The sequence below is a fragment of the Papilio polytes genome, unplaced genomic scaffold, assembly GCF_000836215.1.
Source record: "Papilio polytes unplaced genomic scaffold, Ppol_1.0 DF824047.1, whole genome shotgun sequence".
Taxonomy (NCBI): Eukaryota; Metazoa; Arthropoda; class Insecta; order Lepidoptera; family Papilionidae; genus Papilio; species Papilio polytes.
In genome coordinates, this window is record NW_013525157.1 from 1,640,494 (window position 1) to 1,653,492 (window position 12,999).

The window sequence follows — 12,999 nt, forward strand, 5'->3', positions numbered from 1 at the left end:
AATTACCATTGTGAATACTTAGTGCGGGCGCACACCTTTGACTAAACTATCGCGCAACTTGTGCGATCGTCGATTGTTTCGCAACTATTTTAACTATTTAGTTGCACAGCCCAAAGTCAATTTGTGTGCCACCTCAATATAAGCTCATAGGAAACAAAGCGAGAACAGTTTTGCGATGGATTAGTCAAATGTGGGCGCGCTCTTAGTATAATTGTTTTTGCATTTCTCACATCTGTCAGTATTAAATACCAAAAATAAATGAAGACTGCAGTAAATAATCTTTTATTTACGAAATTATATTATCCAGACATTGAAATAAACAGAAGCATTCGGTAATTAATTTAAACTTTTAATGTTAATTTTGTACTGGGAAGTACTACTTATTGTCGTTCTTTTTTTCAAAGCAATATATTGGTATAACAAAATCCTAATACTATCTACATATACAAAGTAGCTTCTTTATACAATTAACTTCAAAGTAAGATATAAACTCTTTTTGTTTTTTGACCGACTTCCCAAAAGAAGGAGGTACTCAATTCGTCTGTTTTTTTTACAATATAAAGTAGAGCTTTACAAGAAAGACGAAATCCACCGCTACATTAAGAACAAATATGAAACTAATTTCTTTACTTAAGAAAGTAATTTAATAAAGAAGCTGATTGCACCCAGGCTAAGGTTCTTAAATGCTTAGGCCAGTGATTCTCAACCACTGTGACACGGCACTTTTGTGTGCTGGCAAATTTTTATTATTTGTAATTAATCCCTTAATAAACGTTTAGTTATTATTATAGTATATGTTAGTTTATTTTATCTTTTTCTTTGTGTGCCACCAAATTTTGAAGTTGTTAAATATGTTCCGCAACAAAAAAAAGTTTGAGAATCACTGGCTTAGGCTATAAAAACTATATCAAAGTTTAAGTGATTAAAAAAAACACTTGTTAACAGTTTAGATTAAAAGCAACAAAGAGTTTATGCTAAATCTATTTACTAAAATACATTTCAGAACAGTTGATTTTAGAACCTGCTTTTATAATTTTGCATTGACTTATGGATTATTCCTAGCTCCTGCAGTCGCACGAATTTAAAAAAAAAGGTTACATTGAAAATATACATTTATTCAAAAAAATTGGTGATAGAGTCTAATGAAAAAAGAGATTAATATTTACATGAATTTTTAAAAAAGTTACAGATCGAAACCAAAAAGACATATTTAAGTTTGTGTCAATATAATTGCAAAAATATAATTTTAATTATATTCAGTAATATCTAACTTAAAGTAAAATTAGACTAATGTTAAAGTTGAATTATCCTCCTTTCTTCCACTTTTCTCCAGGGGTGTACTCCGTCATTGGCTTCCCCGATATTCCACATGTTCCTATACCAACTCTGCCAGACAGATTGTCGGGTGAGGCAAATATACTTTTATTCCGCACACCGGGCTTCTTGGATGCTTTTGAATGGAATGAGAGCCACTTGTTTTTGTCAGTTTCTCTTTCTTCCTCAATTTGTTTAAATCTTTGCTGCTTCTTCTGTTTTTTCTTCTTGAGATACTCTCTGTTGTAACCCTTTCCGTGTCTGTAAACATTTGTTAAAATAATGCCACAAATATAAAACACTATATAAACAAAACACTTCCAATGCCTACAATTAACTGTGCAAGTTCACAAAAATAGCTAAATTCAGAATATACAAATCCTAGCCTGGAGGCACTTTGATCAGCTTCTTTATTACATCACTATCTTAAGTAAAGAAATTAGCTCAGTGTCTTTCCACAATATGGCAAGGGTTTTTATATTCCAAGTCAAGCTAGTAAAAAAGCAAACTATTTAAGTATATTGTATAAGTTGTCTCATCTACAACTCTATTACTACTAAAACTGTGAATTGTTGAAATTGTAGCTTTTATGTTCATTTACAAAATCTGTGAAGTTTATGATGGATTAGTTGCATAATCAAAATACTCACTTGCTTTCATCACCACTATGGGATCTTTTGAAGCCAGTAGCTGTAGGTTTTATATCATTTATGGACACAACTTCTAATGTTGTATATCCATCAAACTTTACCTTCAAGGTATCAATATTAATTTCCTCAACAGAAGCTTCATAGAACCTGCAATTTAATTTGCAGAGTCATTACCAAATAGTCAATATATTGATCGAAAGTTTACATAGCAATACTGTGATGCAGTTTTAAAGGTTAAAATACCACATTATTTTACAAAGAATACTTAAAAATTGAATACATACATGCCGTCAGCCCTCCATTTAGCAAGGCACCTATCGCCAACATGCCACTTGCTAGCAGCACTATTGAAGTTACCTCCGTCGTCATCGCTCCGCGGGGAGGCTGCAACATTATCATTATTACTAGAACTATGAATATCAACTTTGATGTCACCCTCTTGAGTTTTTATAAGATCTTGAGTCAACTCAATTACTTCCTCTAGATCCGTCTTCAATTTAAGAAGTTCTTCATTTTCGGGATCAGTCAATAGGGCCGCTTCCACCTAAAATATTAAGGACATTTTCTATTTATGTAATACCGTCGCATAGCAAGTATGAAAATCAATTCGATTTAATATCGTCTCAGTTACCTGTTGTAATTGCAGTTTGTAATTTCTTAGATCCTCCGCCATTATTGTATTGTATTTACCTTTAAGTAGTCATAAAGGATTGAACTTACTGTTTAAACTAATATACGACTAGAGTTTTTTTTAAGTATAAATACTTGGTTTACCAAAATTGCTATTTTTATAACAATACACTAAAACAACTTGAAAAATTAACTTAAAACCACAACCATTTATATCAATACCAAATCATTGACAGTGACAGCTTGAAGCAAAAGTGGCACACAAAGAGTATGTAACTACTTCGTGATTCAAAAATGTTAACAGATAAGGTAAGAACTCTCAAGCGATATTCGTCCTCCATCTCTTTCAAAATAAAATCCCTAACGATTTGCATTAAAAAATGTATTGTAGGGGGGCTAACTTCACGCTAAAAATTGAAATTTCCTTTCTTTCAAACCTTCTAGAAGAGAATTTTTATTTTCAAAAATTCCGGGTGCCAAAATAACAGTGCACCTCTATATAGCACAGACCATATATTAAACCATGATGTCAATATAACAGTTAAATTGTCTATGAATTCGATTTTTTTTACTTTTATCTCGAACCAAAACGTCTGACACTGGAATTTGCCATCATATTTGGTCCTTTGGTGATTTAATCCTATCCGAAAAGACTATCCCAAATTTATTAACACAAGAATGGGCCCACACCGTACCTGGTCAAATCAAACTGACACGATCACTAAAATAACATTTATAACCTCTGCAAACCACCTATATTTTATCTAAAACTAGACAATCATTAGTTTATGGGGCGTTATTTTTGCTTTGCGAAAAATCCCCCTGTAAAAATAAATGATAAAAAAAAAGATAATGAGTACTCATTTCTCCAGTGCTCATCTTAAATAAACCATACATATTTTAGTACCATTTAACAGAATTTAAATCAATAAAAAAAAAGAAAAGTCTGTTAATTACTTTTAATCAATACATATTTCAGTACATTTAACATTTATTACAGCAAAATATTATATTAATTAAAAAAGCTTTGACTTTTTCTGATTATGATACAATTCCTTTAAAAGTAAAGATCATTCATGAAACAAAAAAAAAATCTATTAACTTTAACTATGGAAGAACTTATTAATCTCTTAACTAAGAAATAAATAGTAAATAGAAATTAACTAATCAAAAACGTATCTATTTCGAACGTAAAATAAAAAAAAAACACCGATTTTAAACAAAATAAGCTCATGATTGGATAACCCCAAGTAGTGATCAAAGGTTTTACTGAAGACATTTGGACACCTAATACTTCCAAACTTAAATAAACAATAAGTTAGTATAACAGTTGAGTCTCATTTGCTAGTATTATTTAAATAAAACGTTTCTTATCTACAAGCCTAAAGGTAAAAGGAATATAAAAAATAATTTCTGCAATGCTGATGCACACAAGGATATGATTATTCAATTATCCATCCATCGGCATATTATCCGCAATTATTTGTTTTTTTTTATTATTACAAAGTACTATGTTTAACAATGTTCCAAAAGAATCCTTTAAATTATTAAGGATATTGAAGATTTTTACAAAAGATGCTTACCATTTTTTTTATTATTTTTAAATTTTGAAGGAATGATTTATTAAAATGCATAAATTTTATATCTTTATAACTAAAATTATTTAAAAAAAAATAATAGTATTGCTTTTAAATACCAATAAATCGGTCATAATCCTAACCTAGCGACACAAAAACTTAGTAAATCTGTCACTCTAAAAATAAAACTGTCATTAATAAATGTACATACATGTTTTTTATTACATTTTGCTGTGTTGACATTGTTAATAAAAACAATCAACTAAGAATCAACCAAAACTATTCAGTGCAAAATTTAAATATAAAATTATTATTGTATCAGCATATTTCGCTGGAATTCTAAGTAACTATGTAATAAATGTAATTTTCCGGTAGTCTTTATTAACGCCGTCATATGTAAGCATTTATGAAGAGTCGTAAAAACTCTAAACATCACGAAGTTTAATTTTCATAGGATTATATAAGATCCTAAAAATGCATCCAAATGTCATGTATACAATAGCGTTATAAATACAGAAGGCTTCAAAGTTATTTCAGTTTTTTAGTATATCACATTAAATGATTCGTCAATATCCATACATAAGTATTAATATATAAGACAACTACAGTAAATTCGTTGTACAAACACTTGATACGTATATTTTAAATAGAATCATATGAACAACATTTGGTGAAAGCCTATGTCCAACAGTGGGAAGAATTTGATAAACAAACTGACTGGAAAATTAGTACACTAGTCACAGCATATTAAAAAAAAAATTAAACATACGGATTTATAATCTAAACTACAAAAGCATCGTGGAGTATTCTACTATTATTGTATGTACGAAGTAACCGAAGTCATTCATTGGAAAGTCATTCGTTCTTAATCAGTCCCTGTTTATCAGTCTGCAAGTAACTGATTACTGAATGAAGTCTTATGACCTTCAAACTAAAATGACAGCTCAGTAGCGCGCTCTTGTATCAAAAAACGTGTGTCAAGGTCCTTTTCATACTTTTGCTTTTTTTTCTTTTATGTCTGTATTCGTTGATGCCAGTTATGTGTCGACGCTGACGAGATGTGTCTGCAGCGCGGTAGACTGGTGGTAGCGGCGGCGCGACGCAAAGTCCTCGTTGTCGTCGTTCAGCCGCTCCTGCTCCACGGATATGTCGCCGTGCACCGGAGTCACCACCAACTGCTCATACTCCAGAGGTCGCTTGCTATTTACAAAGGAAAACTGTTATACTTAAATGCATTATGAACGCCTAAATGAGGGCTAAAGTATTACAATCTTACTAATATTGGTATGCGAAAGTTTAGATGGATGGATGTTTCTTAGAGTTTATAGTCTAAACTGCTGAACCGATCTCAATGAAATATGGCATAAATGAAGAGGATAGTCTAGAAGAACATATAAGCTACACACTTTTGTCTCTTTAATTTCATCCGAACGGAGTCGCGGGCAAAAGCTAGTAATACTATTAATTTAGAATTGAATTTGATTTAATCATACTAATATTATGAATGCGAAATTAGATGGATGCACGTTTGTTTACGAAATCTCTAAAACGGCTTAACGGATTTTGATGACCTTTGGCACATGTATAGAACATAGTCTGAAAAAACATATAAGCTATCGAACAATTTTTTTTATCTTGTAGATAAGTTGCGGTCGGCAGCTAATTTACCCGATAGCTTGTAAGAATGATATCTTGAGCCAGTGGAAGAATCTGAATTCCGAAGCGCGGCCTGGCTTGACGGCGGGGTTGGCAGCGCCGATGTACAGCCACAGCAGCCACAGGATGGTCAGGCAGCCCAGCGCGTACGCCCAGTGCACCAGCACCATCAGCGACAACTTCACCGCCACCTGACAAATACATACAGACAAACTCTCAAATTATTTCAATTATGGAAAAAAAATCATTACTCACATCGTGCGATAATATATTTACAGACATTTAAAAAACATATAGACTAGGCATAGTGAACATTCTTTTTACTCTGGTACCTTCTCTGAAATGTTTATAATACTATACAGGCATTGCCTAGTGTGGGCATCATCAGATTAAACATATTAACCATAAATTGTAAATAGGTTTAAGTTAATATAACTGTAATTGTAATTGTTAATCTTTTGTTTTTCAATAAAAATACTTGTATTTCTATCAGTTGTCGTGTTTAGGTCACCTTGAGTCCTTGTTGACATGTAGTAAAACATTTTACGTAATCATAAGCTCCATTTTTGTTATAACATAAGCGACTTCGTCCGCGTGAAATTAAAAAATATAGCCTATTTTACTCACAGATAAATTACCTTTCTAATGGAGAAAGATTTTCTAAAATTGCCCAGTAGTTAATATGTGAATTGAATACATACGAAAATATAAATCTTTCCTCTTTATAATATTAGCATAGAGTATAGATTGTAAAATGTTTTAAGTAAAGTGTCAAATATGCCTCCTCTATATTTTTTTAATCTCTTTGTTTATAATAAGAATTGCAGTGAAAAACTTACACCAGCAAGGGATAGCCATCTGTTGCAAAGATGTGAATACCAATTTTTATTCTTCGAGTGTACACTGACGCTGGGGCGACGCACGCCGTCGCCGTTGGCCATGCGCCCATTCATTATTGCCGAGTCGCTGGGAGATGGAGTGAAATCCTACAAAATAAGAAAAAACATGCTAATTTATTTGACAAATCTTTATGAAATCACAAGTTTTAAAAATCAATGAAAGCTATGGTAAGAAGTTAACTTACGCCAACGTTTTTGTGTCGTATTCTTTCGGGAAACAAGAGGTCGAGATCACTTCCCGTGGCTCCATAGACTTGTGGGTCTCTTTGTGCGTGGCCTTGGAATCTGAAAAAAAAATTCTATATCACCTTCAGGAACGAATTTAATTGCCTCTATTTGATAATAAGACTACTAACAGATTTTAAAATGGGCAAATTTACTTGAATTTTCAAATTGGCTAATGAAACATGTGTGAACATTGGACAACAAAGAAAAATATCAAATCATACCTCATTTCACGTTTATGTTGCAGATCAAATGTCTGGGCGAGGGCAAAATAAGAATAATCAATACTAGCGTAAGTGATGAGGAAAGGCATAGTGACGATGGGCGCCAGCTTGTTGATGTCTCCGATGATGATAAATGTCACCGTCACAACTGCCACTACCACCATTGAGTAAACTGGCACCTTGTTAGGTCCCCGCTGGAAATATAAACAAATAATATTGCACATTCAACATAACTTCCTTGGACATATGTAACAGTTATAAAGAAAAATTAAATTATTTAGACTTTTGTGATACATTATTGTAAGTAATAATTTAACAGCTAGTACTCACATTTATTTTATATCTATCTTAACGAAATAAAGAGTGCGCTAGCTGTTCAGTTTTTTTTTAGTTTATTTTCGTAATAACAAAATACTTTAGTTTATTAAGAAGTAATGCATAAAAAACATTAATAGGCTTGATTAAACAAATTGTAAAACAGATACTTAATATTACTTCAAACATAAATTTTTCACAAAATAAAGCGAGTCATTAAAAAATAAGTTTTTTTTACCCCATGTCCGAGTATATCCAGTCCAGGTATAACTTTTTCATTGGCAATGCTCTGTAGAACTCTAGGTGTGCCGTACATAGCACCTAAGCACGAACTCATAGAGCTGACGTACAACCCAGCCAGCAGTAAAACTGTCAAAGCTGATATATCTGCTGTTATTGAGAAGTTTTTAAGCAGAGCCTCCCTTGTTACTGTCGCTGCCAATGTGATTATAAACATCAAGTACAAAAATGTTCTGAAATAAAATTTACAATGTTTATAATTATACAGACACATTTGCAATTAGCATTTAAAAATATAGACTTAAGATATTGGCATATTACAAAAAGGACAAACAATTTTTTTTTATGAAAGTATCTATGAATATGTTTTTTCATTTATTATAATAAAGCATTGGTCAATCCATAATTATATTTTGTTGTAAAAAAAACTGTTTGTTATATTTTTCTATCTATGCATATATAAAACTTACCCAGTGCTAATGGCAGCTAAAGAACCATTAGGAATGTTAACGGATGGGTTCTTCAAGTCACCACTCATGTTAATTCCTGCCAGTATGCCAGTGATTGTGGGAAAGAAGACACCAAAACATTTGAACCATGTGTAGCCATCTTGATAATTGGACCAGGTATTGTTAGCTATTGTACCACCCAACCAGCCTTTAAATTCTGCAGCTAAAAAGATACAAGACTAATTAAAAAAAATACTATAATAACTACTTTTTCGCAATGTACATTGAAACCATTTTATAGCTAAAAATATTGTTTAGTTAACTTAACATATCTAAATCCATTAGCTTTTGATTATTATAAATTCTGTATTTGTAAGTGTAATATCAAACACATTATCTTGTACATGTCAAATAAATTAGGAGATTATAAGAAAAGTATATTACTGCAACAAAAATAATTTAAACAGTATTATGTGTGTTTTCACTGCTGAAACACCTAACACATATTTTTACAGTAGTTTACAAACCTAAAGTAACTATGTAATTTTAATAGATTGTTAAATTAGAAAGAAACTTTTTTATTTTTAAAAAGAGTTTTCAAAGCAGTCATATACAAACAATAACAGATAAAAAAAACTTTTTGTACTGTTTTACATAATAATTTTAGTTCACTTACTAGGAACTGTTGTTAGAGATCCAACAAAGAAGTCAATAGCTGCTAACAAGATAATAAGTAATAAAACAAACTGGAGTTTTATCACCCATTTAACTCCAGCTACATTTATTACTCCTAAGAGAAGTACAGCAGCAATGGCAAAGCCCCGAGCTGCCCATGTGTTGTCAGAACCAATTAAATTGGCCATTGATTCACCAAAACCAAATACATTAAGGGCACATCCAACTGCCTGCAAAAATAATTATACAGTGTGCTAACTCATGTGTATTTTTAATTATATAGACTGTATCATGATAAACTATTCTTAAGAAACAAAACTCACTTGGCCAAAACAATACACCATCCCTAGTGTTCCTCCCATTCGTGAGCCTAAAGTATGTCCAAGTAAAAAATACACCCCTCCACTTTCTATTCTACATCTTTCACATATACCCACCGCTGAAAGGACTGAGATCAGAGCTACAAAGACTGAAACAAATTCATTTAGTTAGTAATTCTATATCAGACATTGATATCAAAATCTTTTGAAAGTTTTTCTCTTTTTTGTTAGTACTACAACTAGATACTTGAACAATACGTATAAAAGAACGCACCTGTGAATATCACTATAAATATGCCATTAACTAAACCAGCTTGGCCTACAATCCAGCCAGATCTTAAAAATACAATTACACCAAAAATGTTGATAAGGCATGATGTGAATACTCCATCCCAAGTTCCAAAAAGAACTGGCTGTGATATGAAGAAATTTGACTTCCACCAAGGAACATCTCCCTAAAAATTAAAAACGATTCAGTTAGTCACATCATGTAACAGTAAATTAGCTATAACTGTAAAAAGGATTGCGCAAAATTGATTTCTTATGACAAATTCACATTACTTACCTGTATATCAGCGAAAATTTCGTTAGCGCCAGACGCTTGGTGACCACCTGTACCATATTGTGACTCATTTCCAAAGTCAACGAAGCCTCCAGATTGTCTTCGCATACGCGCACGGTCGTATCCAGGTTCTTCATTCCTAAAACTATCTATGTCTAAATCTCGTCTAGAGTTATTACTTTGATCCATTTTATAAAAATAACAACTTATAAAACCATTATCAAAATAGTTTATCTTATAAATACATAATGAAAGCTACTTTTGCGGTAATCTGCTAATCTGACGTCAACGTATGTTTATCATTTATGACAGATGTCAGAACTGTACTAAAATCAGTGTTGCCAATAAAAATTTTTGGGCCGTAGCGGTGCTAAAAAAAAAGGAAAAACTGCTCAATAGTAGTTGAATTTTAATGTTTTAATCATAAATGAAATGTGTTATGATCGTTATGAAAATCGCAATATATTTAGTCGTAAATAGTTCTTTGAATTTCATTATTTCCAATACAAATCGTTGTTAATTAACGTTTTTTTTATTTTTCACTCAAAAGCTTTTTTTAGATATTCGTTATTATCCCCGTTTTAAGAAAGAGAAAGCTAGAATAAGAAAATTCTGTTGAAGAAATAACATCTCTTAAACCAAACTTTACACCCCCTCTTTATACGAGTACCTTTAAAGGATGAATATCATAAACTTTTTATGCAGCTCTTCAAAATAGTAGTAGAAACTCATTTGCAATATTTCTAGTACGAAGGCCTCTTAGCTACGTTGTGATATAATATTTCTTGATACGTAGGTACTTTGACCCCCGTTTTAAACATTTTAAAATTTGAAAATGCTTGAATATCGTAGTTAAATATTTGTTCGCAAAAGCATATGTCTCAGTTTTCCAGTTCTGCATTAGGATATCGTCCGCGATGAGTTTAAAAGTTCTAAACAGATTTTCATCTCTTTATTTAGACCTTAGTATTTAATTAGTAAAAAAGTGGTCTTAAAAACATAATCAGTATGGACACCAGAACTCTACCAGTCTTATTTCGTCTACTTTTTTTCTTTTTGGGCTATTATATAAATTTAGTATTACATAAAATAGAATAATATTTGTGTCCGGTGTTTTCTATTTACTTGTTAGTATGTAAGCTTACAGTTGTGTTATTAAACACAAGGAGCCAGAAATAGCTTGTTTAAATTCCAAATTAAAAGCTTGACCTTGTAATATTTGGTACTAAAAACGAGCGGTTATAGCAAAGAAAAACATTTAAGTAAAATGAAAACATACTTCATTAAAGGTTTACACGGTGGTTTTCGAAAGAAGGGCTTTTAATTTTTAAAGAGTAAAACATATACTTACATGCTTTTTTATAAAACTAATTTATCACAAGGCCTATATGGCAATGAAAAAAAAAAATTTTTTTTGTCAATAAACAGTGTTTAATTTTATTTAAAATGCAAAAAACGATAAGCTGGTATAGGATTGAATTACTTATAGCCTTCGCCAACGAACAGTAGTACAAGGGAGAAGTTTCATTGTACAAAGAAATTTAACTTTTATTTCTACATCAGAAGTTAAAATCGCTTTTAAGAAAAGTTCGAGAAATACAAAAATCCTTTTAACGCAACTCGTAGCTGTGTAGCCTTTTCAGCATTCATCTTGAGCTTCCTACCTTTTTTTTAATGAATTCATGAATTGAAAAAAAAATTGAAATTGTAAAATTCATTGATTGTAATATTCAAATATTACTATTTTTTTTCTAAATATTGTCACCTCTATTTTATTTCAAAGACAAATATAAGAAATGGTGTTAAATTTACAGAAGCCCACTTTTTTTACATTAGGTGATCCATAAAACGTAAATATAAATTGAACAACCATTTGAACAATTATTTTCGTCATCACCGTTACATTATTTCTTATTCATTTCTTTCTTATTCTCATTAAGGATATATTATAATGCTACAACCTACTACAACTATATAACTTTAAACTGTCGTGGTTTTTACAAATATAATGTTCGTAAGATATGGGTTTCTTACCACGATTGAATTGTTTTAGCTCCCCATATTCAGTCTATTCTATAGTATTCAGTCAGCCCGTGAACATGGCGCATGCTACTGTGCCGAAATATCGGGAGCTAAAACAATTCAATCGTGGTAAGAAACCCGTATCTTACGAACATTATATCTACTACAACTATTCTCAAAATCAATTATTTTTTTTTGTTCCGCCCTACTTGTAAACATTACTGCCCTAACTCAAATTCGACTCGAACTACAGTAGTTAGTGCATTAAATCCAGCAGATTCAGTTCTTATGGTGACGTGTTAGTTGTAGCGACTTGTAGCGCCTTGCTACGGTGCTACGATTGGTCATTGATCACTGGAAAAGGGTACACTCTACGAAAAAGTTTAATTACGATTACGACCGACAAACACTCCTTTATTATATTTCGTTTACCGAATTAGAATTTGAAAAAGAATGAAGTTTGAAAACTTTTAGGATTAACGACATAGAACATATAGTTATCAAACCGGGTTTTTAATATATGTTATTTGCTTAAGCTTAGTGCTTGTATACAACTCACTTATTATATTGTCTTTGAACAGTCAAAATTGTTCCATTTTAATTAAAGACCTTATATGTATGCACTTTATGCAATCAGGTCAGCGAGTTCATCTCGTACTTCCCCATTCTTTTTATAGCTACAAGTCGCGCCGCTGATGATAAATTAAATTTTCATTCTTCTAGTAGCTCCGATGTTTGTATTGAAACTACAAAAGAAAAAATGTCGTAACTATATTTTATTGCAATAGTAATTAAATATATACTTAGGTAGTACATCAATGAATTCGCAAAATCGAAAATACCTGACTAAATGTGTTTATATTATTTTATTGAATAGCAATTTTTAATTTAAAATTTATAACAGAAATATATAAACTTAATTAAAATCATGGTTAACTCTAGGTTAAAAAGATCATAAGTCAACAATAGAGTTCTCTGTATTATACTTATCTGCTAAGACCATATAAATAGTAAACGGTAAATGAAAACATGCCAAAACACGACTGGAATATCGTAGAGCTGACATGCTTCCCGAATCCATAACGCCATCGTTAAATCTACGATGACACTTCAAAACATCGTATCGTCACTCAAGGGCTTGTTTACGTAAATTTAGTGACGTCCTTTTCAATACTCGATGTCGCCGAGATTCTTTTTATGTTCATGGAAGTAAATTTGGTAAGTACTTAAGGAATTTTAGA

General features: G+C 31.5%; 2 protein-coding genes across 2 annotated transcripts; both read right to left on the minus strand.

The window, feature by feature from the left end:
- Window positions 1-823: 823 nt before the first annotated feature.
- Window positions 824-2,837, minus strand: LOC106100448 (survival of motor neuron-related-splicing factor 30). Its single transcript, XM_013279307.1, has 4 exons — window positions 2,596-2,837; window positions 2,249-2,508; window positions 1,965-2,111; window positions 824-1,575 (listed from the first exon to the last, which is right to left on the minus strand). The coding sequence occupies exons 1-4, from the start codon at window positions 2,635-2,637 to the stop codon at window positions 1,305-1,307; spliced, it is 720 nt and encodes a 239-aa protein (XP_013134761.1). The 5' UTR covers window positions 2,638-2,837; the 3' UTR covers window positions 824-1,304.
- Window positions 2,838-5,171: 2,334 nt separating this feature from the next.
- On the minus strand, window positions 5,172-10,035 carry LOC106100757 (solute carrier family 12 member 8). The gene is made up of 11 exons (XM_013279777.1): window positions 9,740-10,035; window positions 9,449-9,629; window positions 9,178-9,323; window positions 8,856-9,084; window positions 8,201-8,402; window positions 7,729-7,963; window positions 7,176-7,369; window positions 6,912-7,011; window positions 6,667-6,813; window positions 5,840-6,018; window positions 5,172-5,371 (listed from the first exon to the last, which is right to left on the minus strand). Exons 1-11 carry the CDS (start codon window positions 9,923-9,925, stop codon window positions 5,209-5,211), a joined length of 1,962 nt encoding a protein of 653 aa, XP_013135231.1. The 5' UTR covers window positions 9,926-10,035; the 3' UTR covers window positions 5,172-5,208.
- Between the last annotated feature and the right edge of the window lie 2,964 nt (window positions 10,036-12,999).